Genomic DNA, 27,881 nt, shown 5'->3' on the forward strand with positions numbered 1-27,881 from the left:
GGAATTTCTTTTTTACTACACCTTGCAGCTATAAAATAAACTACGTGAGTTTCAAAGATTCCGATTTACCCATGGTACTTGTTATCGTTTTTATGTGGTTCCACATGTGTTGGGAAGTATGTGTTTTTATGTCAAACTTACTTTTCGAAATACGTATTTATCAGTACATATACGTGTATTATTTATCTTTACTGTCAATTTATCTATGTCTATCAGTTAAAATTTTGATAAAACTTGATTGTTTTAAAGATTTTATTGATCATTTAAATTTTTGATAGTAACTTTTAAAACAATGAGTTCGTTAAATATTTATCTTTAATAAAAAATCTAAGTGTTTTTGCATGTGATAATATATATTAAATAGAGTAGTGTAACATAACATGTTTTTTTAAAAAAAATTACTGTTTAAAATTTAAGGTTTTTGGGGAAATAAATACTCCATTCATATTATATGTTACTTAATTTATTATGATTTTTATGTAATTATTTTTTTTATATTAGTAATATTTATACAGCTTTATTTTGAACTGAACATGACATTGATTTAGAATCTAATTATTTTCTTTTGTTATAATTATTATAAGAAACTGGTATTTTTTTAATTTAAATCTCATTTTTACTATATAATATTAACATTAAAATTGTGCATCGATTGATTGGAGTAGCGAAAGCACAAGCACAATGTTTTTTGCGTAACAATGCAAATGCAAAAACTATGAACAATAAATCAATAAATTTGGTCTTGTGTTTAATAAGAGTTTACTCGTAGGAAATGTAGAAAATTTATTTAAGTTTATAGTCTGTATATAATTTGTTTGAACTGCAAAGATTCCGATTCATTCTAAATTTTAAAAATAGTTTTTTAAAAATTATAGTTTTATTATTTTTAACATAATTTTTGTACTGTAAGCTGGCAGTTGTTACTGTTTCCCAAACACATTTTTATAAAATTATTCCTTTATAATAAATTGTTATTACGACCAATATTTATTTAGTTTTTATATTTTTAACCGGGCTTAGGTCGTTTATTTAACACATCACTTAATGAAAATGTTTGTTTAAATAAAATAAAAAATTACTTATAAAATAAAAAATTATTATTATTCCTTTATTTTGTTTGTATTTTTGATGCTGTTAGCTGGCTCTTTTTATTTTTTGTCTTTTGGTTATAGCTACTGGCTCGTTGATTTTAATTTATTTTAAAAAACTGTTTCGCGAAGACAATTTTTTTGAAATTCTTTTTTCATTTTTATCGCATTTATGGTGGTGTTAGCTGACAATTTTTAATATCCCTCTCCTAGTAACTGTTACTGGCTCTTTGATTTTAATTTGATTAATTTAATTTAATTGATTTTAATAAACTGTTTTTTAAAGATAATTTTTTTTTGTAAATATACTTTTTATTTTTTTCGAATCATTGTTGATGGTAGCTGGCACTTTTTATTTTTTCTTTATTATTTACTAATAGTAACTCTGTAATTTTATATATAATGTTATGGCATTTCATTATTTCGAATGCATTTTATATGCAATAAATATTCACTTGGTTGTTAATTAGAGTGTACTTTATATTGAATATTCGTTAAACCAAGAACTTATTATAAATATTATTAAAATTTATTTATCGACCTGTTTTTTTATAATGGTGTTTAAATATTTTTTTTTATCCGGCTATAAGTCATTTTTTGTTAAATAATACATTTGTTGAATTTTTTTTAATACATCCTATATTTCGACTCGCCTTGAGAGCCATCATCAGAACCACGATCTAACATAAATTAATATTTTTAGAATTATATCTACGTCATCCTCTTTGTTCAAATATTGAATTATTTAACAATAATTTTATTTTTAACCCAATTTAATGAATTTGTACCTTTATTTCGTAAGGATTATAAGCAAACTCTCATAACCCATATGTGAATTACCAATTGATGATAATATATTTGCTTACATTTCGAATTTAAACAATAATTGCCAATCTTCATAAGCTTTTATAGGCTTTGCATATATGATCTTAAATGAAATGCTCATTTTCACATATGGTACATTTAAAATCTATTTTATAACTTTTCCACGATTTTATGTTCGATGTTAATTTCTGAACCCATAAAAACGGCAAACTTCGACACATGAAAAAATTTCGCTCTACTTATTTTTAATGGAAAATCTACTTAGTTGCCTTTTCATGCCGAGAATAAAGACTAACATTGGTTTTCACATAAAAATATTTTAAAAATATGTCTAAATCGTAATAATAATATTTTTAAATTTTAAAAGAATTTATTTTTATTGCATTTTTATTTCTCATACATGCTAAAAATTTTCAAATTTTTTAAACTTATTTTAAAAATTATGAGATTTAATCGAATACAATGTTGCTTGCCTTTATATAGGCTGCATCATCATACTCAGTCTAAAAGGATTATTATGTCATTCTACCTAATTTCCTTAGAAGAATGAAAGCCGTACGTGTTTACTAATTCAGAACATGTCGCATATTTGCACACACAATGAACTTTTTACTTATAAACGACGGACGACACACAATACAATTTATGCACGTATACAAACTTAAATAAACAACGCACACATGCACACACACACACGCATGCTAACACAACAAATTCCAGCGCACTCAGCAAGTAAACAATTGCAGCAGTTTGGGGTGTACTTCCTGTTTAGCACGAGTGCGCCATACAAGTTATGTTACTCAGACGCTTTGCACCGTTACGTTACACTTGCTGCTTCTGCTTTGGCTTCTGCCGCTGCCTCTGCTGTTGCTGCTTCTGCTTCTGCTTCTACTTCTGCTTATATGTAAATAAATCAGATTTATAAAATGTGCCCGTTGCTTTGCTGTTGTTATTATTGTTATCAATGCTGTTGTTGTTATTGTTGTAATTGTATTTGCTATATTTGCTGTGCTTGTTTTCATTTTTGGTATAGCTGCGTATAATATGCGTGTCGTACGTCGCACTGGTTTGTCAAAGCAGCTCAACACAGCGCAACATACATTGTATTTGGTTTTTGGTATTAGAGCGTCTGTGGGTAATATTGTGCAATATTAGCACCGCCAACACATCCATTAACCATATAAAATAGATATGTATAGATATGTATGGAGATAGAATACCGCAGCACCAACTTGTGGTGAACATAATCAAATAATGAATTCCAAGTTTTATTTTTTTTTTTGCATTTTTTTATCTTTTTGTTTATTAAATATATATGCATAAATAAATGTGTTTGCCACTTGTTCTCGTTTAGTTATTTTTTTTCTATACAAACTTATAACAAAGATATACATACACAATCACAAATATTTCAAACTTCTATTAAGCCAATGAACTTTTGATAATGAAATTATATCATTAACGACAGACTTAATTTAATGCGAAGTAACAGCAGCAACAACAAAAACAACATTAACATAAAAACGTCTTCATACATACATGTGTAAACACTTAGAAAACAACAACAAAATTTACAATAAAATCTACTTAAAATGTCAAAAAATTGTTGTGCAAAATGGATGCGTTCAATCTTACTTCCTTTTTTTCTTTTTTGCTTATATTTTCATACCCATATACATATATACATATCTCTACATATGGATGTATATGTATGTGAGCAATAAGAGTAATTAGAAATTTCTTAAAATGACGTCACTTTCATAATATGAAATATGTATGTTACTATGTATTCTTAAGTCTGTGCTAAAAAATTAGCCGCCGTGTACGTCAGTGAGTAGCGCAATAATTTAATTTACGTTCACAGTAATAAACTGGAATTAAGAAATTAGTTAGAAATATTTGAAGTCTTGCGATACAATGAATTTTATTATAAATTTATATTATTTTATAAAAAAACAATGAAGCACATTATTTTATCAGAATGATGCCAGATGAAATTTAAATTTTTACTCATCACAAAATAAAATTGTTTTCTATAATAATTTTTGTTAAGTTATAACTTTAGACCATATTTTAAATCAAAAAATCAAAAAAAAATTAATTACATTTTGTTTTATAAATAAATAAAATAAATTATATGGGATTATATCATTTAATTTTGATTCTTAAAATCTACGCTAAATTTTTGAAATAAAAAAAAAATTTTTTTAAATTCGTTATTTTAATGAACAAAAAATTACTTATATTATATTATTATATATATAGAAAACTATATATTATATATATATATATGCCCAAATTTTGAAATATTTTATAAAGCTTAATAAAAAACAATTATTAACATAATTTATTGAGTTGGTACGCCAAAATTGATAATATTATTTCCCTGTCAAGCATATTCATTTAAAGGTGAAAGTGCCAAGTAAAAGCATCAAAACAGCGAGAAAATAAAAACGAAGCTGACAGTTATATGGAATAAACTTTAAAAGAAAATTATTAATGTAGCAATTAATTAAACTCCTTAATAGTTAATTAGAGATCTTAATTAGTGATCTATTTCTTTATAAATTACTATTGGAATTAAATTTACTTTAAACACAATAATACATTGTGACGAAAAGTTTTCGGGAAATTTTAATAAAACGCATTCTTAACCTTCATCAATATTTATTTTATCTCCTCAAATATGCTCCATTAGAAGCGATACACAAATGCCAACGTTTCTTTCCAATCATAAAACATTTTTTATAGGCGCTTTCCGGTATGGCTTTGAGTTCCCTCTGCGAATTCTGTTTTACGTCTTCTATGGATTCAAAACGCGTTCCTCTGAGTGGTAATTTGAGGTTGGGAAACAGGAAAAAGTCACACGGTGCAAGATCAGGTGAATACGGTGGCTGTTCGATGGTATTTATTGAATGTTTGGCCTTAAAATCGTTGATAATGTTGAACAAATTGAGGTGAATCGGAACAAGCCGGGCGTTGACACGTCGCATACACAAATTGTCCACCAAAATCAAACGAGCCATCTCACGACCGATGCCTAGCTCTCGTGCTATCTCTCTAACACTCACATGAGGATTTTTGAACACGATTTCCTTTGCCTTTTCAATGTTTTCGTCGGTGGTAGAGGTCGAAGGTCGTCCAGAACGCGGCATGTCTTCGACGGTCGTACGACAGTCCTGAAAGGCTTTGTACCACTCATAAACTTGAGTTTTCGATAAAACTGATTCCCCATAAGCCTTTTGTAGCATTCGCAACGATTCTGCACACGAAATTTCGTTCGAAAAACAAAATTTGATGCAAACTCTTTGTTCAATATTTTTTTCCATTGTTTTTTTCGCAACGCACTACTGAGGTGAACTGGTTTCAACAGCTGCCGTAAACGAACTGTCCGACAGATCGCGCTCATTTTTGGCATAGTAATTAAGGACAGTGCTGCAAACTACATAAACTTAAAATATCGAAAAATATACAGCGCGCGAATTTTAAATGAGAATATCCGAAAACCTTTCGGTCTTAATGTATGTATATACGAATATATTCCATATGTATATATGAATATAAATATATTTAATATTTATATTATTTATATTTATATATATATATGTATATACATATACATGCAAAATATATATACATTAATATATATGTACATATTTAATTCTAAATATATTCCACATGTTTTGGAATATGTGTACTTCTAAATATATTCCTTCTGAATTGGGTACTCGTATTATAAAAATAAAATTTTGTACCAAAACCGATACGCAAGGTATCAGAAGATAGCAGAGGTATTAAACATCAACCACGTAACTGTTTAAAATCATTTGAAAAGAGTAGGCGCCGCAGGGATACTCGATGTTTGGGTACCACTTAAATTAACGTAAAGAAATTTAATTGAAATTTAATTACTATCCATGAAACGCTGTTAACGAAATCAAACTGTGGTTAAGACGAATCAGCACAGCTCATCTTCTAGTCAGAAATGGACTAAATACAATACAATATCCAACGCAACCCAACATGATCAAACGCCTCCATAAACAACTTAAAAACTTGAATTGACGAATGCTTGCTGTTATTAAAATGAAATTATCTATTATGACCCACTCCAACCTGGTGCTGGAACAACGGTTAATGCGGTCCTCGAACGCTTGAACAAAACAATCAAGGAAAAATTACTAGAATTGACCAGACTTACAGAAAAGTTGCTGTGTTTTAACATGACAATGGTACACCACATACGTTTTTGATAGTTCGAAACCAATTGGCAGAACTTGTTTGGGAAGTTTAAATGCATCCACCTTATAGCCCGGACCTTGTACTATCTGACTAGCATTTTTTTTCGGTTTCTGCAAAACTTTCTTAACTGTGAAAAATTAACCGATCAAAGTGCCACTGAAAATCGCTTAACCAAAACTCTTCGCCGGTAAATCATAGACATTCTATATGGATGGATTTATGAATCTACCATAAAAATGACAAGAGGTCAAATATTATAATGGTTAGTGTAGGGAAAATTGTTCAAAAATGTAAAAGTATTTTTTCAGACATTAGATATATAAAGTGACATAAGAAGTAAATGTCATAATTTTTCAAATTTACAAAAAAAAATTGCAAAAGCAAAAATATAAAATTTGGTGATTGTAACTTTTAAACGTTTCAATTTACTTATAAAAATAATTCTGTGTTTTTAAACAATTTTATTAATTACTGTTTATACTTAAATAGTTGCAAGTGTTTTTCTTTTTTAAAAAAAGTTTAACAAATTTGGATTTACACGGTTAAGTCCCATTTCCGCATATTTGTTAAGCGAATTGCAATAGTGTAAACGCACTGTCAGGAACGTAAGTAATTATGCTGTAGTCATTTTATGCTATGTTTACACTTATTATAATTCAGCCCACATTTGTGTGGATTTTATAAGAAAACTCCTTTTATTACTGCAAATTTGTTAAGTCAATTGCGAGAGCGTAAACGAACTGTTAGATTAAAATGATCAATTTTCGCATAGCTAATTTTTGTACATACATTTTTTATATACACTTAAGTTATCATTGTAAATAACATACTTTATATTAATGAAATTTTTCACTAAATATTAATATAGTTCTACTTAACTGCAAGTTTACTAACATATATACTTTTATTTCTTTTAATTTTAGTACGGACAAAGAGTTCCCACAGCGGCTTCACCAAGTAACACAAATTCAAGCAGCTCATCAAATACTGGCTCCCAGAGTGGCACATTAAGCACTAGTCTGAGTAATACCAACACAAATACAACAATGGGTCCTACAGGTAATAACGGTACACAGCAACAGGGTGAACAATTGTCAAAAACAAATTTATACATTAGAGGATTACAGCAAGGCACAACAGATAAGGATTTAGTTAGCATGTGCGCACAGTAAGTAACATTTTATGTTCAACTCTTAATATAATTAGTATAAATTACAAATTAATTTTGCCTACTTACGAACAGTAATTAAGATATAAACATTTCATTCGAAGTAATAAATTTAAATTAAATATGTTAGGATTCTTACTTATAATTTAAACTTAATTTTAAATTAACTATTTTCTATATATACTTCATCTGAGGGTTATTTGAATAAACTAGAATATTCTTATATATATGTTTTAAAAAATATGTATTAAAATTATTAAAGATAATTTACCTGTATTTAACAATTTGGTACAAAGTTGGATTCAACAATGTCAGTCATCTGCATGCAAGTCCATTTAAATAAGAGAAATTCTAGTGATTCCTAATAGGAATATCAGTATTGTAGTGACTTTATCCTATAAGAGAATTTTCTCGAAGATTGAATACCGCGTTAATTAATTTCTGTTACGGTTGTGGGTAAGACCAACGCGTACTCAACGATGGTTAATCGTGCCAGAGATTGAGTTTTTATGGAACTTAGTTAGTTCAATACCTTTCTTTGAAAAGTATTTTATGTTTGAGGTTTAAAGTGGTTTTTAAACTCTTGAGTTGTATATAGTAGGACAATGAGGCATTCCAAACAACAAACAAGTTCTCAAACTGTCTGTTTACCACAAACCTCTCTCAAATGATAAAATTTTTGTAATGCAATATAAGAACCTTTTTGTCAACAATTGACGATTAAGTACTACGTCATTACCTATAGAAAATTTATCTACTCTACATGAACTGAACGCACTACTATATCGTCTCTTTGTTTACTCACTTACATCGGATGTAACATTTCATGGTATTTATCACCTTTTCAGAAACCTTGTCTTACCGCATAATTCTTAAGTCATTACATGGCCGTTACAGCTGAGATAGGTTCGCTAAACGTCGTCTGTTTTTCAGTTTTATCTAGTTATTATCATTATCTATTCTTAAGGTCCATGTTATATAGAGTGTTACGTCAAAATTTACTATTTCAGGCTATGAAGACAATGCATATTATGCAGTGTTATATTTTTACTATTACTTTAATACTATTTTGTTGAGCCTAAATTTTAAAGGTAATGTATATATTTATATATAAGACTGCTTTCACTGAGTAATGAGGCACTGAGTAACGAGGCCTCGAATTTAAACTAATACTTTTTTTCTTCTCTCACTCTAATTTTTTTAATTTATATTGAAAGCAACAACGATTTCGATTTTGACGTGCCCGTAATTCTCTACATAACATGGGCCTAATAGTTATATGTGGTATTTTTATTTTTCTCTCTTCTGTTTTTTTCTCTATCAGGCGGTATGAGTTACTTTATCAATTGTTATAATTTTATATCATTATAAAAAAATGTACATTAAAATCAAATTAATTATTTTTTCATTTATCTTACAGATATGGAACAATAATTTCAACCAAGGCTATTTTAGATAAAACAACAAACAAATGTAAAGGTATTTTTTTCTTCACCATTTCTCATCTTTATTTATGTGTTTTTTTTTAATTACTTAAATATTAATTTTGAATTACTGAAAATGTAATAAAATTAATATTTTTTGTGTTGTCCTAATTGTGGTGTGTAATTTTTTATTGGCTATTAAAAGTCACATTTAAAGTCTTACTTTTGTCAGTTTTATTTGAACTTAAGTTTATCATACTTTTTATTTATCTATTAAATTTTTCTATGTTTGAAAAATACAAAAACAATTAAATTTTTTACATTTTTCAGTTTTTAATTTATGTTTTTTGTTGTGTCATTAATAAAAAAATGCACAAAGTTTTTCTATTTACTGTCGATAGTTTTTCAAGCATGTTTTTTGCTTTAACTAGTAATTATAATGAATACTGTAGATAGAAACAGTTGCATTATTGTAAATGTAACAAGGAAAAAAGTTAATAAAAGTCAGTGCTTTAATACGTATGTAGTTTAAAATTTCTAATAAAAATTTAAGATAGAACTTTTTACTGAATTAATTGATATTTAATTTAGTTTCCACTTTGCTCAATTAAGAGGAAACCAACTTTTAAAATTTAAAAACTAATTTTTTTATATTCTTATTAAAGTCAACCAAAGATAAAGTTATACTACAAATTTCGTAACTTCATAAATGTTTGCATTTAGTCAACTTTCTTATTAGTTACTAATTACAACTTTTTTCCTTGTTTTTTATTTATATATGGTATATTTTTTTCCAATATTGCTAAAGTTTCTTATAATTTTGTTTCATTTTTTTTCCTATTGTAGTTAGTAGTTGATGTAGTTTAAAAAGTTTTGCTTTTTATGTATTAATTATGCTTTGATAAATGAACAATAATCAAAACAAAACAAAACAACAACAAAATGTATCTATCTTTTCAGGCTACGGTTTTGTTGATTTCGAATTACCAGCATATGCAGAAGGAGCTGTCAAGGGTCTACAGGCAAAGGGCGTTCAAGCTCAGATGGCCAAAGTGGGTATCTGGGTGCTTCATAGGCCGGCCATTGTACGTTTGTTTGCATGCAAGTAATATTCACCCCTCACCAAATCCCATACTCCAAATTCTTTAGTTTTGTTTTTGTGAACTTAGTACATTACATATTTATTTGTTATAGTAATTTGTTATTAGTATATATATACTTTTTTTATTTTACAAAAACAACAATAACTATAATTGTTTTGAGTATAATAAGTTTATTTATTTTTATTTTCTTTTATATTATTTGAGTTATGTTATTTTAAAATATAAAAATATTATATTCACACATACAGTATATAGATTAACTACAAGTTTGATTTGAGATTCTTCCATAAAAATTGTCTCTTAATGATAAGATATTTTATGCAGTTTTAATTGATAGTTTTGTCCACGGCAAGATTTCTACAAGCTCTTCTTTATTAAATAAGTCTTATTTCGGTTAATGTGTGACCCTTTGCTCGTCATAGGATCTACGGAAACTAATGCAGTATAGGCAAATGTGGTGTTTTTGTAGAGATAAAGATAATACTCAAATATTACTTTATCATTTTAAAACGATATGTCATTAGGTTTTATCAACCTCTTAAACATTATGTATGTAAAGTATTGATTTCCAAATTTTGATTGTTTACTATGGAACTCTTAAGATTTGCGTATAAAATTCACAAATTTTTTATAAACATTAAATTAATTACAAAAAAATGCTGAATTAAACATGACATTTTATCACATGTAATGTGATAGGGCATACTACATATGTGAGTGCAGTTCAACTATTCCAGCGCTTGATCTAATTTTATAGAAAGTTTTAATAGTCTTATTAAGTTATGACATTCAACTTCTTAAGAAAGCTTTTTTCCATATCTACAATCTTAACAAGTTATTTTCCAAGTTGTAATTTTAGCTTCTAACACAGAAAAATATCGCGCAAAGACGTGTTAAGTGGGTAAGATATATGGCCCTTCACGTTCGTCAAGTCTTTTGCTAAAACCTATAGCATAACAATGGCTATGTTGAATTCTAGTTGCGCGAAATAGTTCCTATTTATAATACGTATCAAGCAGACTTTATATACCCAGGGAAATCATGTATACTGTAATATGCCTACTTTCGATGCTCTTTTGGAAATAAAATTTGGTACTAATCGACCGGTGATGAATTTTATATTCGATATATCAACTTTCTAATACTCTTAGCCGTTAAAGACAGACCAGAATGAAGCGAATCACCCACCATATTCATTTATACCAATCATATGCTCTCGTTTTTGAAGTTTTTCTGAATATTGAAATTTATCAAAATTTATTGTGAAATCAAGACGTACAGAAAATTAGAAAATCTAATTCACACTATTCATTCATTTATAGCATTCATATCCCCATGTTTTTGAAAAGTTGTACTGAATATTGAAATTGATCGAAATCCATGATCAAATCAAGACACTCAGAAAGTCGGGAACTCCCCCTCTTAATACCGTCTCAACATATTGACCCATTTTTTTACTCCAACTCATAAACTTAGGTACTTCACTGCAAATAATTATTTTTTAATCTATATTAATGTATTTTTATAATGACCCACGTTTCTGTTGAATTTTCATTATGATGTTCTAAGCATATTAGTAAAAATCGAAATAAATTTTACAAATCTTAGTTCCGAAGAAATCATTAATTTTTTTCGAACGAAAATCAAAAAATCTTTTCTGTTTTATGAAATTTCTTACTTAAATTTATATTCATATCGCATAATGACACAAGCTCTATTTGGCATAAATGATTTCATAGTTTCTACTTGTAGAGTATCCATATACATATGGATTTTATTTCAAACAAATTGAAATATCTAAATGCGCTTTGTCTGAAATTTAAGATAAGCAAAAAATTATATTCAGAAACTTAATGTAGATTTCAATTGGATTATCACGAACTGCATTGAAAATATTATTTCAAAATAACATGTAGCATATGAATATGAATATTACGTTTTAATTGGTTATAGTTTGCTATGTAAATTTTGAGATAAAATATAAGCTATTCGCAATCAGCTACATAATAAATTATAATTTTTAACATAACATATTAAAGTAAAAAATATTTATAATAATTATAATATTATATTAAAAATATATAATATTAAAAAAGACATATTGGCAATTATTACATATAAAATAATTTTAATTATTTTTTTGTTCAGACAAATCTTTTTTTAAAATACTCGTAAAACCTTCCTAAATTTTGCAACTGTTCTTTATCCTCTATTTAAAATGATACCTCACTTTCATGCTATGTGTAATCAGTATACGATATTTTCTTCTCTTTTATTGAACTACTTCTATAAGACCTATTATACAAAAACTTGTCTTTTGCTAAATGTTACCCCGAAGAAAAAACTACTAATCATGACTTTTATTTATTTAATTGAAAGTATTATATTATAAATAATATTAAATATTATATACAATATATAATTATAAAAAAGTTATATATTTATTTCAATTCTACATAATATAAATTCCTTTAACTCCTAGGAGGAGCATATGGCCGCAAATTTATTTCAATTAGTTCGAACTTATTTGGTTATCTACCATTGTTATATATTTTTAAAATAGTCCAATTAAAATAAAAGTTTTCAAAAGGCTACACTTTTATAGAAAATCAATTTAATTTGTTCAAATTTATTTTTAATTTTCGATCATGGCTATTTTTACGGAGAAGTATGGTCTTATCCCGTTAGATAAACTATTTTAATGCTGTGTAAATATGAATCAATGAAATTTTTAACCATTAACAAAAATGAGTTATATATAACCATATACACAGCGTGGTATTGTTCAGTGCTGTAAAATGCCTAGAAATCGAATGGATGCATTTAGCCACCGTAGAGGTCAATGTGCAGTCAAAAGTCAATGTAAAAGACTGTTTCTCAGCCATTATCAGTTGATGTATGCTATATTCAATGGTACAGTATCTACAGATTATATTTACAAGTAATAAATAAATAAATGAAAAAAGTATCTTGCTGCTCGACTTAACAGCACCTCAAACTTAAACTTTTTCTGAGTAGATATTTTGAAAAAGTCCTGACCCTACAGTCCAAAGGTACCTACAGAGAGCATACAACAACCATCAACAACTATCAGAACCAACAAATACGGCGATATTTAACCATTACCGAGTTCGTGCAAGTGGAACCCTCAGTCTCAGTGTCTCAGTCTCGACCCTGACTTTTTTTTGACCCTAATTCTTGCATTGGAGATGTAGCTTTTGAATTTAAAGTTTTTTATTACTGAGTGCCTACTTAATATAAAAAACAAAAATCAATTGATAAAATTTTATTGTTTCAGACTGTGGTAGATTTATTTAAAAATCAGAAAATATTTTTATTAATATTTTTCTCTATATAATATAAATATTTTGTTACCAGAGGAGGTGAAATATTTTTTTCATATAATGAAGAGACACAGCTATCAAGCGATTGGAAATGATGATGAAATCATTTTTAATCTAACCTATTCCATTTATATTGATCAATTAATTTATATTATATATTAATACAACAATGTTATATTGTCAGTGATTAAAAGCTTTAATCTGTTAATTTAAAGTAATGCAATTAATTATAAAGGACTTTCTTGTAACAAACACTCAAAAATATACTCGAAATAACTTTGTATTGATCGATTTAAACTAAAACCATAATCATCTTTAATTTTTTTATATTTAAATTTTTTCTTCATTTGTTCGAAATAAATTATTTATTCTTTTTTTTTTAATTTTATTTTTATTAATATTTTTTTTTATTTTTATTTTTTTTACTAATATTATTTTTTAATTTTTTTTTGTAGTTTATCCCACTTTATATTCCCTTTAGATTTAGATTTAGTAGCCAAATAAATATAAAAATTTATACTTCATTTATTGAGTAGTATATCAGTATAATATGTACAAGTAATATAGTTAATTCATTAATACATTAGCAATTATTTTTCATAGACAATGAAATTTTTATTAAATCCAATTACACTTTTTTAATTTTATCTATTTTATATAACATTATTTATTAGTAAGTATTGTAGCAAAAAAAAATATTTAAAAACTTTACCAAATGTCATTAAATTTGTTTAAACTATAAACGTATTAAGATAACAGTTCCTATAGTTTAATAGATTATTTATTACTCGTATTCTTAATTATTATATATTAAATAGCAATAAATTGTTCCCCATAAAATTAATAGCAGCAATTTTGTATTAATTAGGATTTGTGATTTTTTATAGATAATTTGAATTAAAAATGTTATTTAGTAATCTATATTATATTATAGCTTTAATACTATATAGTATACAAACCTTTAGTAAGAAGAAGTCATAAATAATAATAATTTTATAAAAAAAAAGATATTTGTGCAAAACTGATTAATTTTACTTTTTATTTTATCCCAATTAAAATTAATATCGTAGATAAAATATCTTTTTATATTTTCATATAATATTTCATATTGCTAGTTTCAAATTTTTTTTTTGTTAACATGAAACACGATTAAACAAATACAATCCAACATATTAAAAAGAAACTTAACGATAAAATAAAATATTGGTAAAATATCAAAATCCAGAAATATCGGTTTTAAAATTTTTTATCGGATTTGCAGAAGATTTTTCAATATTACAAAATGAAGGTTTTATAGTATTTTTTTTAAATCAATTAATATGCTTTTTTTATTTACGGGGTTGATTACTTTTCAATTAATTCTTTTCAATTAGCTTCAAATACAATGGGTTGGTTTTTAATAGGTTGGCTTGACGCATATTATTATAACGAATTAATAAAAAAAAATTTTTGAAAATTTTTAAAAAAAAAGTATAATAAATACTGGACTTATTTAAGTAAAAAGACTTTTTACGTTTTAAATTAAACCATGTTTAACGGAATAAAATGGTAAAAGATTAGAGTATTTTAATGAACCATTTTTGAGTTATTAAAGGATTTTGGACCTTTCTTTGACACCATGTGTCTAGCTCAATAGTGAAAGTATAACCTTTCCCTGCTTGTTTTATTTCTAAGATCCTTTAAAGTCTAAATAAATTAAACAACTAGATTGACTGCTACAATTACCTCATGATGAATAAGTCAAAAACGCCCTGTATATGTATATTATATTGTTATAGTCTAGGAATAACAAATTGTATCTACAAAATTTTACTTAATTTTTCAAGATGTAGCAAACTGTTTCAGATGTTTCAGATGGTAAAAACCACAATAATTAATAGACAATTTTTTTTTATCGCTTTTCTAACATTCTGAGAAAAATCGCTACGTGTTTAATATACCATTTTATATGGTTTTGATTGAAATCAACAACTCAACTCAACTAATTATTTTATAAAATTTCCATAACTATTATTAGTAAAGTTTTTTTTATTTATTTTTAGTTTTAATTAAAAACTTTTGAGAAAAAAAATTACTATTGGGACAAACTACGGGTAGTATCGTAACTCCACATATAACATCGTATATGAATAGTTTTCAACCATTTTCTCTATTTAAGGCGTCATTTTTTACTAAGTTTTTATCAAGATAGAATTGATATAAATTAGTACTTCCGCATTCAAAAATAAATATGCATATCTAAATATATATTACTAAATACAATAAAAATAAATAATAATAATGAGATAAATAAATAAATATATATAATATATAAATAAATCGATAAATACGTAGTCCTTATAAAAGAACTATAATATAAAATTCTACAATTATATATAGAGTATTTTGAAATTAAAAACAAAAGATTGAACAACTTTAAATTATAAGTAATTTTTAAAGTTATAAAACAGCTCTTCATATTGTAGTACTCTTTATTTTCTTCTCATAGTAAACCATAGGGTTTCCACAATTACTTAAAATCGTATACTTTTCATATGTATATTTTTTATTAGATTACTTTGTAGATACGTACCTTCTAGATTCCAATTAAAATACATGCATTCGATTTTCACAGGTTATGAGAGATCCGCAGTGGTACACTGTATCTTCCAATACCAAAGTATATGTATTTGTAGGTTGCACCATATACGTTACGTGCCCAATATACACATATAGTTAGTTAATTAAGTTTTCTCTTTATTAATTGAATTTCAAACCTACAAATGATGGGTCTTAAAATTTTTATGTTTACGCTTATAGTAAATTAAAAATAGGATTATATTATATCCTATATAAATATAGGATTATATAGAAAAGTACAACATGGCTTTAGGCCGTCTGCTGAATATACATATAGCCGACCGACGGCTAAAATGCCATAGCTGTAAACTTTCTATATATAATATAATTGTTATAAATTTTAAGGTAATACAACAAATTTAAAATGAAGTAAAATAAAGCTAAAATACTACTACTACTATACATATAATTAAAAAATAAGGGATTGTAGTTTATAAAATATTATTTCAAATTATTTGTACTATTATTTATAATTAATATTATTAATTAAACCCATCTTAAACCCGTTTAAAATTAGTTAATAATATTAAATAAAAATTCGCTAATTATTATTAATAAAGATAAAAAAATGTATAAGTAATAAAAAAAAATTATAAAGATTATTGTTGTTTTTGTTTCATAAAAAAATGTAATTATTTTGTCCTTTTTTATACATAAATTACTCGTTGTAAAAATAATTCATTGTAAAATAAAGCTAAAAACTTTATTGTTGATATTAAAAATTATTGAATTAGAGTAGGGACCACATATAACACAACACTCACATTAACAACATTTAACAATTTTTTCATAATAAATTGTAGTTAAAAATTTCTTATAAATTTTATTAGCTTTTTTTATTAGAATTTAAAATTTCGTATAATTGCAGTACAAATCTAGATAGAATGTTGAATTAAGTAAAAACAAAAAACATGAATATTATTGTAAATTTAAAATTTCTGTAGAGAATCTTAGGACATACAAAACGTAAATCCATTTGAAAATCTTCTATACTCATATATTTAATAGGTAAAAATGTAAATTAGTAATTTTTGAGTAGAATCAAAAAGTTGATGATTTTAAAATATCTTTTGAAAATCATGTACTTAAAATAGTTAACATTCCTTGGGTAAAATTAGTACAGAAACTTACTGCTGCGCCGGCCTAAATTAATGCATATCAAAGTAACTATAAATAATTTATTTGTTATTAAATAAGTAATTAACATTTTTGACAATCTAATCGTTATATATATTTAATCATAAAAATTATGAATTATATATTAAAGATATTGTATTTTCAAAAAAAAATATAATAACCTATTTGGTATTAATTATGTATCTACTATATTTCAAAAATATATTTTACACTTTTTATTTTGAGTGCATAAAAATAAATTTACTCTACTATATACTACAATATATGAAAATTCAAATATATATAAATAGTATATGTAAAAAATTTGATTTCAAAATTTAAAAGAAAAGCTATAATCAGAATAGTAGTAATTTGTTTTGTTATAAATTTCTAATCTGTGTTTCTGAGACTTTATTTTAAATATTTATTTGACAAATTAATATTAATTAATTATTATTAATAGTACAACCTCCATACAATATGATATTTCTCATAATTTTTGGTTATTATTACTATTGTGCAGATTATTCACGGATAACAAATTGTGAGGCTCCACTAAATCTTGGGACATCAAAAACTAAAAAATACATACGATAGCAAAAGTGAATTATCTCAATTATTGCTAAGTAATAAAGATATATAGTTATATATATAGTTTATAATTTTTCAAATGCAGGACCTCTTGGTATACAGTAACAATTCAGAAGTATCTAGTTAATATCTCTTTTAACAGGACACTGGTCAATAGGACAACATGGGGCTAAGCTCGATCTACACTATAGTATATCCTAAAATACATATCTACCGGTGCTCGAGGAAAAGAGGTACCCAAACACCAGTTGTATGTATGTTTCCAGACTTTCACAGTACCAGGTTTAAACTTGTGTGCCCCCTTTCTTTACGTATCGACACTATTTCCAGCATTAGCATTGGCCAGACACTCACATTTATCAATGTTTTCGGTTGGCTCTAACATAACCATTCTTCTAGCCATTATTACGAGAGATTTTTTAAATTAAAACGACTTTCTTAGCTAATTGAGGAGGACTTGTTTCTCCCTCCACTTCAGCTAACCTACCATAAATATATATGAGGTATAGTGTTATCACAGCCACATACTTTTCATTTTTTAAATTTCGTTATTGTTTTTTTTTTAATTTATTTTTTAAGCCAAGCAGTAGGGATTTTAATCAATTGTTTTATGAATAATACTTAATAATAGTGGAAATTCACAAATAATCTATAAAAATAATACAATAATAAATTTTATTTAAATATCGATTCACTTTTGCAAATTTGTTTGATTCAATTTCTTTCACTTAGTTTATGAGTGGTCCAAACTTCTATATTCCTTTTCTAAACAATTTTGAGAAATGGCTTTAAATGGTGTTGTTGTTTATTAGTGAGTTTCTGAGTGATGTAGCCAGTTTTTGTGTATCTTACCGAGAATTTTATTGAGCTTTAAAATAAAAGCGACTAGTGACCCATCTTCAGTCAGTTGATTACGGTAAAGTAACTTCTTCATACACTGAATATAGAATATGTTACATTTTATTTCACTCATCTTTGCTTTACAATAATGTTTAACAAGAAACACAATTTGTAAGAAAGTTTTATATCCATCAGTAATATAAAAAATCAATAGGTTTAAATGTATGCCTGATGTCTTTATAATATAATATCTTCTTTTGTTCGAAATGGTTAGTTTCCAAATGTACTTCAATGAAAAAAGACAGAAAATCGCTTAATACTTTCCTTCAACCCAATATTATTTTGACTGAATTTTTATTAAATTATTAGTAAAAATGTATAATTAATTAATTTTAATTAATTAAATTTACATTGAACTAATAAATTAACTATATTATTCTAGTTTAAAACGAATATAATTTGTCTTAAGCTGCTATATCAATTTTCAGTTATCAACCTATCTTCACCTTTATTTTCGCAGAGACTTCTATTGAAAAATCTGCAAATAAAAAAATAGATCATTTTAGTACCTGTATCATAAACCATTCTTATCTGATTCGTTTAAATACAACTCATAATAAAACTCAAAAATTTATTTTAAAAACCTGTTATGTTAGAGATGAGAGACAATTTTGAAATAGAAAATAGATATTTTATACATTTCATAAGATTTTCTGATTCATGCAAATACTTTATACAGGCAAATTTATTTTCATGAGACTTATGGTAGAGTAATACTTTAGATTTATTATAAGTACCTGATTTTTTAACTATTAATTCATTATATCTATTTCTATTTATAATTCTAAACATTTTCTTTTCAAATTTACATTTATGCACTCAAGTTTCAGAGTAGTATTTTTTGAGGTGTCTTAATCTATATAAGAACGCTAGGTATATACACGTACAGATAAGAAAAAAAATCAAATTACTACTTGTACTAATATATACATTTTCACAACACGTTAAGCAAAAACTAAACAATCAGCATAAACCCGTATTTAAAAGCAGGCTATTAAAAATAATACTTACTAATATAATTTAAAATATTGAAATTTAACTAACCAAACATTTTTTTTCTTTTCTTAAAATCAAAAATTTTTTCATCTTACTATGTCTCTGTGTCAACATTGAAAATGCAAAAACTCATAAACACGCATTTACCATATAAACACTTAACACCATATAACATATGCCAAATGCTTTGGGACTTTGCTTATTTGTGTACGTTTGAATATGTGTGAACTAAACGGACAAATAATTTTGTTTACTTATAATTTAAACACAAAAAAAAACAAAAAAATACTAAACAAATTTGATATTTCCAAACTACAAATGAACTTCAAAAATACCAACATTATATCCACACAACATTTCAACCATACCACAAACCAAATCAACCAACACATTATGGCATACAGCAACAGGAGCAGGACCCAACAAATTTGTATATAGCAAATTTGCCTACACATTTCAAGGAGACCGACTTAGAGAATATGTTATCCAAATATGGGCAGGTTGTGTCTACCCGAATTTTACGCGATCAACAATTGAATTCTAAAGGTGAGTAGCAATTCTAAAGTAATATAATTCCTTGCCTATAATTTTAATCCTTATATATCACTTTTAGGCGTTGGTTTTGCACGCATGGAAAGTCGTGAGAAATGTGAACAGATTATACAAATTTTCAATGGGAACACAATACAGGGTGCCAAAGATCCACTACTAGTTAAATTTGCTGATGGTGGTCCCAAAAAAAAGAATCTCTTTAAAACTCCCGATCCCAATGCTAGAGCGTGGCGTGATGGTTCTGAAGGTATACCAGTTACCTATGATCCGGCAATGCAACAAAATGGTGTTAGTGTTAATGTTGGCACTCCAATTAGTGTGCCATATTCGCGTTTCCCACCACCAGTTGGTGGTTATCCAATGGCTGGTTCTCAATGGATACAAGGTTATATGATGCCACAACCTATTGCTCAGGAAGATCATGTAAGAAAATGTTGAAAAAGATATTGATTAACAGGAGTAGCATTGTTTTTATAACATAGGCAGTTAACCTAATGGAAATTATTCGCGATTGGTCCCAAAATGTAGATACAGCTACTATTGAATCACTAGTGTTTCCTAATAATGGAGGCAAAATTTGTCTGGGAAAAATACCGACTAAATAAGAAAATGAAGTTAAAATATTATATCCATATTCGTTTTACAAAAATCTGTTTAATAAATTTTTTATTAAAAGGCGAATATAGAATTTTCGGGAACAAATAAATATATAATAACATCTACTATATTGATTAATTATACGATTACTTGCTGTTGTTTGTTATAAATTTTTTATTCAATATATTCCTGCAATGAATTGAAGGAATAAGTCGCGTAATTCTTAACATAAGATTTTGGGTCAGTTGGTTAATGAACACTAATTCCGAGCTTCAAATGTGGCAGAGTACGAGTTCAACACTTGGCATTTGCAGTATCAAAAAATTATTTTCTAATAATTTAATTGAATTAAATTTTTTATTTAATATCCTCCTGCAAGGAAGGAATGGAAGTAAAAAGTCATAGAGTTTTTAACATAAAAATTTGGATTAATTGGTTAATGAATACTGACTCTGAGCTTCAAATTTGGCAGGGTATGAGTTCAACTTTTGCTATTTGCAGTCTCAAAAAATTATTTACGAATAACTAAATATAAGAAATGAACGATAATTGGCAACACACGAAACCAAGTAGTAAATAGCCAAATATTCAATTAATTAAAAATAATTAAAAATTTTTGTTGTTGCAATTCACTACTCTTCAATAAAGCTTTTTTACTGAAAACAATTGTCAAATTTAGGACGTTTAACATAAATTTAGTAAGAATTTAGAACAATCATGGCTACAGATTTTGATCACTACTGTACAGCGAAAAAATAAGGCGGAAAATGCTCTTGCATGAATTGTTTCTAAGGCCATGGAATTTGCAGCACAATAGTGTAAATAATTATCTTATAATATGTCCATCAATAAGTATATTATTATCTTGCGATAATCAAGCACCATTTGCCTGACAGCCAGATTTTAAAATCAGAATAGTCCAATGATATTTCCAGTTCAAATTCTGAATATAATTTTTCCCATCTCATATATTAATCTTTTAAATATTCATTTTTAATGATATATACCACCATTCAGGTTGAGACAGTTATAAGAACAAAAACCTTCATTTATTTAATAAAAAAAAAAAAATTTTATTAAATATATTAATTTTTATTTTCATTTTAGTACATGCAAATGGCTGCTGCACCACAACTTGGCGTTGCTTCCTATAAACCTGATGCTGTGAATCAGGTACAACCTCGTGGTATATCAATGATGGTTAGTGGAGAAACAGCTGTACCATATGGAGCAATGGTGCCACAATTGGCCACATTACAAATTGGCAGCTCGGTTAGTACGATAAAATTATAATACAAAAGATAAGAATAAATCCTGTTATTGTATATGTGTTAATACATTTTAAATATTAATATGTATTGAAGAATTATATTTTATACGTCAATATCCTCTTTCATTGATTTAAATAATAATTTGTCATTTTAATTCGGTACAATATTTAAATACTATGTTAATTTGTGTTAATATATTTTCTTTTAATTTTTTTCTTTTTTTTTGTTTTTATAGAACTTTTCTCCATCATTACAGTATATTAGTCCAACTTATCCATACTATGCACCTCCAACAATTTTTCCAACAATGCCAATGACAGATTCTGAACAAGCTAGCACAGCTGCATCACCCGATGAGGCATATACACAGTATCCGCATCCAGCTGCCCCTAAATAGGTTTTCGCGAGGTGAGTGCGTGTATTTTGAAGAGTTTTTCTGCTTAAAGTAAAATGAGAGCCAAATCTTTAAATCACTATCCGTTACTTTAACCCATTAACTTACGGGGGTGTGATCTATATTCTTTAAGTATATTGCATGCAATCTTTAATCACAATACTGATTCATATTAATAAGCTATTCCACAATAGAACTAATTGCTCCAAAAGCAACATTAAGTCTAAACTCTAATTGCTTTAATCTTTATTTTGCATTCGCTTCTAAATTTTGTATGTATATATCCTATCCATTGATAATCTTTGGTGCATATACTTACTATATTTATTTTATATATCATGTAAAAGATTAAAAATCCGTATAAATCAAAACGGTATATTTTAAAAAAGAATTATTTACTAAGAAAAAATTTAAGACACTTAAATTTAACTTAATTTAATTTAAAAAAAAAAATTCTTTAGGATTTGATTTGCTTGTCCTGCTTGCCTGTTTGCTTTATATATTATAAATCTTAGAAATTTGATATAATCTTACAAACATGAAATTTCACACAAAAAACTGCTGGCAACCCTAAATGCACTTGCAATTACTTTTTAAATGCTTGGTTTTTTTAAATTTATTTTTTATTTATTATAGTCTTGAATTTTATTTTTTTTTTAATTATAAATTCCAAATTTTAAATAATGTCAATAGAATAATAAGAAACCAATAGAATGAACTAACGCATTATGCTCTAAAAGTCATCTAGATCAGAGTTTCTTAATCAATGGTCTGTAGCATTCTCACCACTAGTCCGAAATATAAATTTTTTTATTATAGACCTTTTAAATAATTTAAAATAAATATTAAAAAATATACTGTTTTCAAAAATAATTGTTATAATATTTTATTTTTTTTATAGAATATTGGTACTGTTCTTCGAAAATGCATTAAATATTTTTCTGGTTTACAGTATTTTTAGGATTAAAAAAACTGATACCAATATATTTTAGTCTATATATTTCTAACAATTTTATCTAAATATTACATAAAATTAAAAATTAATTTTAAAAAACATATATAAAAAAATTTAATTAAAATTAATAATTTAAAATTATTAAACCAGTTAGCAGATAACTGCAGATTTGGACACAAAAATAGACAAATTCAGAATAGACAAATTCAGATTATTATTTTTCAAAGATATTTTTCTTTAACAGTTTTTTGATAAAAATATTTTATTATATTATTATTTAATATATTATTATATATATATTATTATATTATCAATATTTTGTAACCAAGAGTTACAATATATTAAAATTTCCAGAACGAAATCGAATAAACCAATCCATAGTACGACATTTAGAGTATGGCGTAACGCCATATAATGCTTTTGCGATTGTTTCGCTTTCTTTGTAGCGTTCAAGCAACACGTACCGTATTTCTTCTTTTTCTATGATATATTATTCATTTTTAGATCAATATAACTTTTCACTCAAACGAGGAATTACACAACTGATTTATATATATGTATTTATATATATTATTTATATACAATTGGGTTATAAATGTATTGTAGGTATCATAATTAATGGTAGTAGTTTCTCATGAATTTTAGGTAGTTGAGTCGAAATACTTATAGGTCTATATAATGACGGCAAAGATAGGTCATTTCCTAGGTTAAAAATTTTTTTTATTTAAGAAAATTTGCATTGCTTTTTTTTTAACTAACTAATTGGTCGAGTTAACTATAAGATATAGTCAAAATGTTGTAGGTAAATACTAAATTCTTTTTAGTACTGGGGTGGGAATATTTTTAACAATTAATTTAGATTTTCTTTTCTTACTAATGTATGTTCTTTTACAGAAGCTGCATGTTAAATTATTTTAAAAATGTTTCTAATAATATCATTTTTTAATTTTTTACAAAAGATTTAATGATAAATCCAGATCATAAATAAAAAGTTAATATTTTGGAATAGTACTTAGTTCACTTTTTGAATTCTTTGCAATTGATATTTAATTTAAAAAATTATTTAATTTTAAATTTACTTCAGTCTCCTTATTAGTTAAAATATTCAGTTAATATATTTGTAGCATATATATTGAAATTTCATTTAACTAAAATTTGGTACGAATATATAAAATTGTAGGTAAACAAATGTCATAAATAAATTTTTTTTTTAAAAAAAATAATGCCATCGGGAAAATTTCAGTTTTTTTAATAAAATTGCATCTAATTGCAAAATTGAAATAAAAATAAGGAATCTAAATTTTCGGTTTATATTTTGAAAAAATATATATATAATATATTTTTTCTCGCCGACGCGTCTTATGACGAAAAGAAAGTATTTAAAAGGTAATCGGGTTTGAATAGAAATGAAACGACAACAATGAAAATTTCAACGAATTGAAATCCTGACACTTGTTGTCCAAACTTATTATATACGGACTATAAACTAATTTTAAAAATTCGAATATTTCCTAAAACCACTTATGCTGAGTACTTGGCAATACTCGAAACAGCGTTGTTTTTGAAGAGCATCGAAAGCACAGTGAGACCTGAACAACCCACTAAAGCCAAAATTTAAAGACAGCCAAATTTCAATAGATTAACTAAAACTTTTCTTTGTTGTTTTTTCATTTCTATTCGAACCCTTATAAAATTCTTTTAAATTTAAAAAAATTAAATTGTTTAAACTTTTTTTAAATTAATCGAATATTTTATATTTATATATAATAATATATATATTAAATTTAAATATATAATATAATAATTATATTTACAACATTAAAAATTTTATCTCTATCATTTACATTGTCTGAGATATGGCTATTTAAAAATTAGTCTAAAATACAAATTCTTAAACACTATAAGGTCTGTATTTCCTTGAAAAAAAAATTTTACAACTGTTTTCCGAGTTTTTTTTAATATACCTTATATTTTATTTGAAAAAAGGAACTTATAAAATAAACTTCCTCCAAATCGGAGCCGATGAAGTCAATTTTATATATATATATTTTAATATATATTATATTAAAAAATTATAAATTTATAATTTTTTTATTTATTTCAATTTTTTTTAGTTAAGCTTTACTTATAATATAAAACCCACAAAAATTGAAAAATTTTCTATTAACAAATTTTAATTAAATTTTTTTTTTTATTTTACAGATGTAATTTCATATTACCACACTTAACATTGTAACGCGATAATATCTGAACTGGATTCGGATTATAAACATTAATTTTCTTTAAAATTAAACAAGCAAGGAAACAAGAAAAAACCATCAAAGATGAAAAAGCAAATTTACAACTACAAAACTGTAGTTAAAAATATTTTTAATAACACAATTTTTTTTTAATGATTATCTGTTTAAGTGACGAAGATGAAAATAAGACTAAAATTTAAATAAAAATAATATTTAACAAAAAGTAATTTACAAACAATTAAAGAGAAGCAAAAATATATAAAAACATATTTTGTAAAAAAAAGTTAAACAGAAGTAAAGATATAAAATTAAGGAAATATGAACAAAAAGCGCAAATTAGAATTGCAAAATAAAGTTGAAGATGCTAAAAACTAAATTAATTTCTAATGCAAAGCCACATTGGAACTCAATCTCATTCTAAGTCAGTCAATAGAAGAGCAAAAATAGACGTAAACGACAAAAAAATAAGTTTGGTGCTTAAAGTATAAAAATATAACGCTTTTTTTTATACTTACTGAATTGTTTATAAAATAACTTAAAAACAGGCGAATGTTTTTAACTTCCAATACATTTGCAAGAATTTATTATTATTACATGAAAATTTTGGGTAAAATACCTATTTGTAATTCTCAGAAAAAATAAAATAAAGATCACTGATCGATCATTAAAATCAACCCATTTTTAAAAATATTTTTTTTATTATATTTTTTAATTATTTTTTTATTTTATTATCTTTTTTATTTTATTATTTTTTCATATTTTAAAAATATGAATGTAATTTTTTTTAATAATTTTTTTTTATATATTTTTTAATAATTTTATTAGTAAACATTAACATCTATAAAGTGGAAATTAATTAAAATTAAAAGAATATCATTAGGTTGTACATATATATGTACATTTTTATTTAAATTCTTATTTATAATAGTTATTTATAATTATAATAATATAATTTTTATTCATATATGTATATACGTACATCTTATATATATTATTTTGTTTGAATTATTAATTAATATTTATTGAATTTTTATTAAAAAATATTAATTAATTATAACTGGTTGTCACGTTAAGTTTTAAATATAATAAAATTAATAAATCAATAATAAAAAATTTTATTTGTATTTAATACCTAACGACCTGCATTTCAGTTAAAATTAATTTATAATAAAAAATTAAAATGTCAATAGTAATTATTTATTTTTAAAACAAATAAATAATATTTAAAAATTATTAAATGGATACAAAATTTATTGTATCCAATAAAATTATTTAATTTTTTGATTAATAATTAATGCATATTATTTTATTAATTTATTTAATTTTTTTATTTTATTTATTTATTTATTTTATTATTTTTATTTGTAAATTTTATTCTCTTCATTTATTAATTTTATTTATTATTTGTTTATTAATTGTATTTTATTTATTTATTTTTTTTAGTTGTTTTTGTTTAAAATATTATTTAGCAACTTATCCAAAAGAAATTAATTTATATATCATTTGAAAAAAATTTTGTATAATATAGTAATATAAATGAAAACCAAACAACATATTAAAATATTTGTCGCTTTCGTTATACAGTATATATAATGAGTTCGAATAAGTGGTTTAAATGTTATAAAACTTGTATAGAAATATAGTTAATATGTGAATATAAAAATTGGCACCAATGCGAAGATGAAGAATATCTGTTAATTGTTAAGATCTGTATATTACTAAGCACTTATCTCTTTATTCTTATATTTGATGTTATATAAAGAGGCTTAGGTCACATATAAAATGGAATCAAGTTCTGAGTGTAACAGATCTAAAATTATAGAAAATACCTATATTGAAAGAAAGTAGCAAATAGAACTTGTGCCAATTGTTTAGAAAAAAAAACTTAAGCAACCAAATAAAAAAGTAATGCATAAAATAAGTTGATAAAGATTTTTATTAAAAAAAATCTTTTAAATTTAACTAATTTTTACGTAATATATGAAAAACTTTTCATTTCTAAACAGCGAAGAAAATAATGGAAACTTTCTAGAAAACAAATAATGGCTACAAAATTGTAAAAACTTATTATTTATATTAAATATATATTTTTAAAATAATTTTCAAGAACTGAGAAGAAAGAGTCAGCGCATAAAATTAAATTGTTGGAAGAAAGAAAAATGAAACGAGGCTGGAATGGCAAATTGTTTAAAAACCGGGATTTTTATTGATGAAAAAAAAAACAAATATGAAAAATAAAAAAGAACAAATTAAATTTTTGAAAATAAAAGTATTTGAACAAAAAAATACAAAAAAAAATTGAAACATAAAAAATAGTTAAAAATGTAGATTTTTATAAGAAGCAGAAGTAGGAACAACAATTTTCAGAATAAAAAATATAGAAGAAATACCAGCAAAGTTCAGTAGTTGAAATGTCGTAGGTTGAAAAAAAGTAGAGAACACTGTAGCGTAGAAAA

The 27,881-nt window shown here is 25.2% G+C and overlaps 1 protein-coding gene across 3 annotated transcripts in view; it reads left to right on the forward strand.

Annotated features, from left to right (window-relative positions):
- The window catches only part of LOC119673526 (protein alan shepard), a 252,310-nt gene extending 226,635 nt beyond the window's left edge, over positions 1-25,675 (forward strand). Inside the window, exons 1-9 of one of the 3 annotated variants that reach the window (XM_038084821.1) lie at positions 6,677-6,760; positions 7,079-7,323; positions 8,744-8,802; positions 9,708-9,832; positions 19,821-19,962; positions 20,030-20,391; positions 21,673-21,837; positions 22,072-22,244; positions 25,388-25,487. In XM_038084821.1, the coding sequence (XP_037940749.1) occupies positions 7,202-7,323; positions 8,744-8,802; positions 9,708-9,832; positions 19,821-19,962; positions 20,030-20,391; positions 21,673-21,837; positions 22,072-22,233 (1,137 nt within the window). In that variant the 5' untranslated portion in view covers positions 6,677-6,760; positions 7,079-7,201 and the 3' untranslated portion in view covers positions 22,234-22,244; positions 25,388-25,487. Of the gene's footprint in view, positions 1-6,676; positions 6,761-7,078; positions 7,324-8,743; positions 8,803-9,707; positions 9,833-19,820; positions 19,963-20,029; positions 20,392-21,672; positions 21,838-22,071; positions 22,245-25,387 lie in introns of those variants that run through there. The other 2 variants (XM_038084819.1, XM_038084820.1) reach the window with 2 other exon arrangements.
- Positions 25,676-27,881: the final 2,206 nt, after the last annotated feature.

This window comes from Teleopsis dalmanni, chromosome 1, assembly GCF_002237135.1.
Source record: "Teleopsis dalmanni isolate 2A chromosome 1, ASM223713v2, whole genome shotgun sequence".
Classification (NCBI taxonomy): domain Eukaryota; kingdom Metazoa; phylum Arthropoda; class Insecta; order Diptera; family Diopsidae; genus Teleopsis; species Teleopsis dalmanni.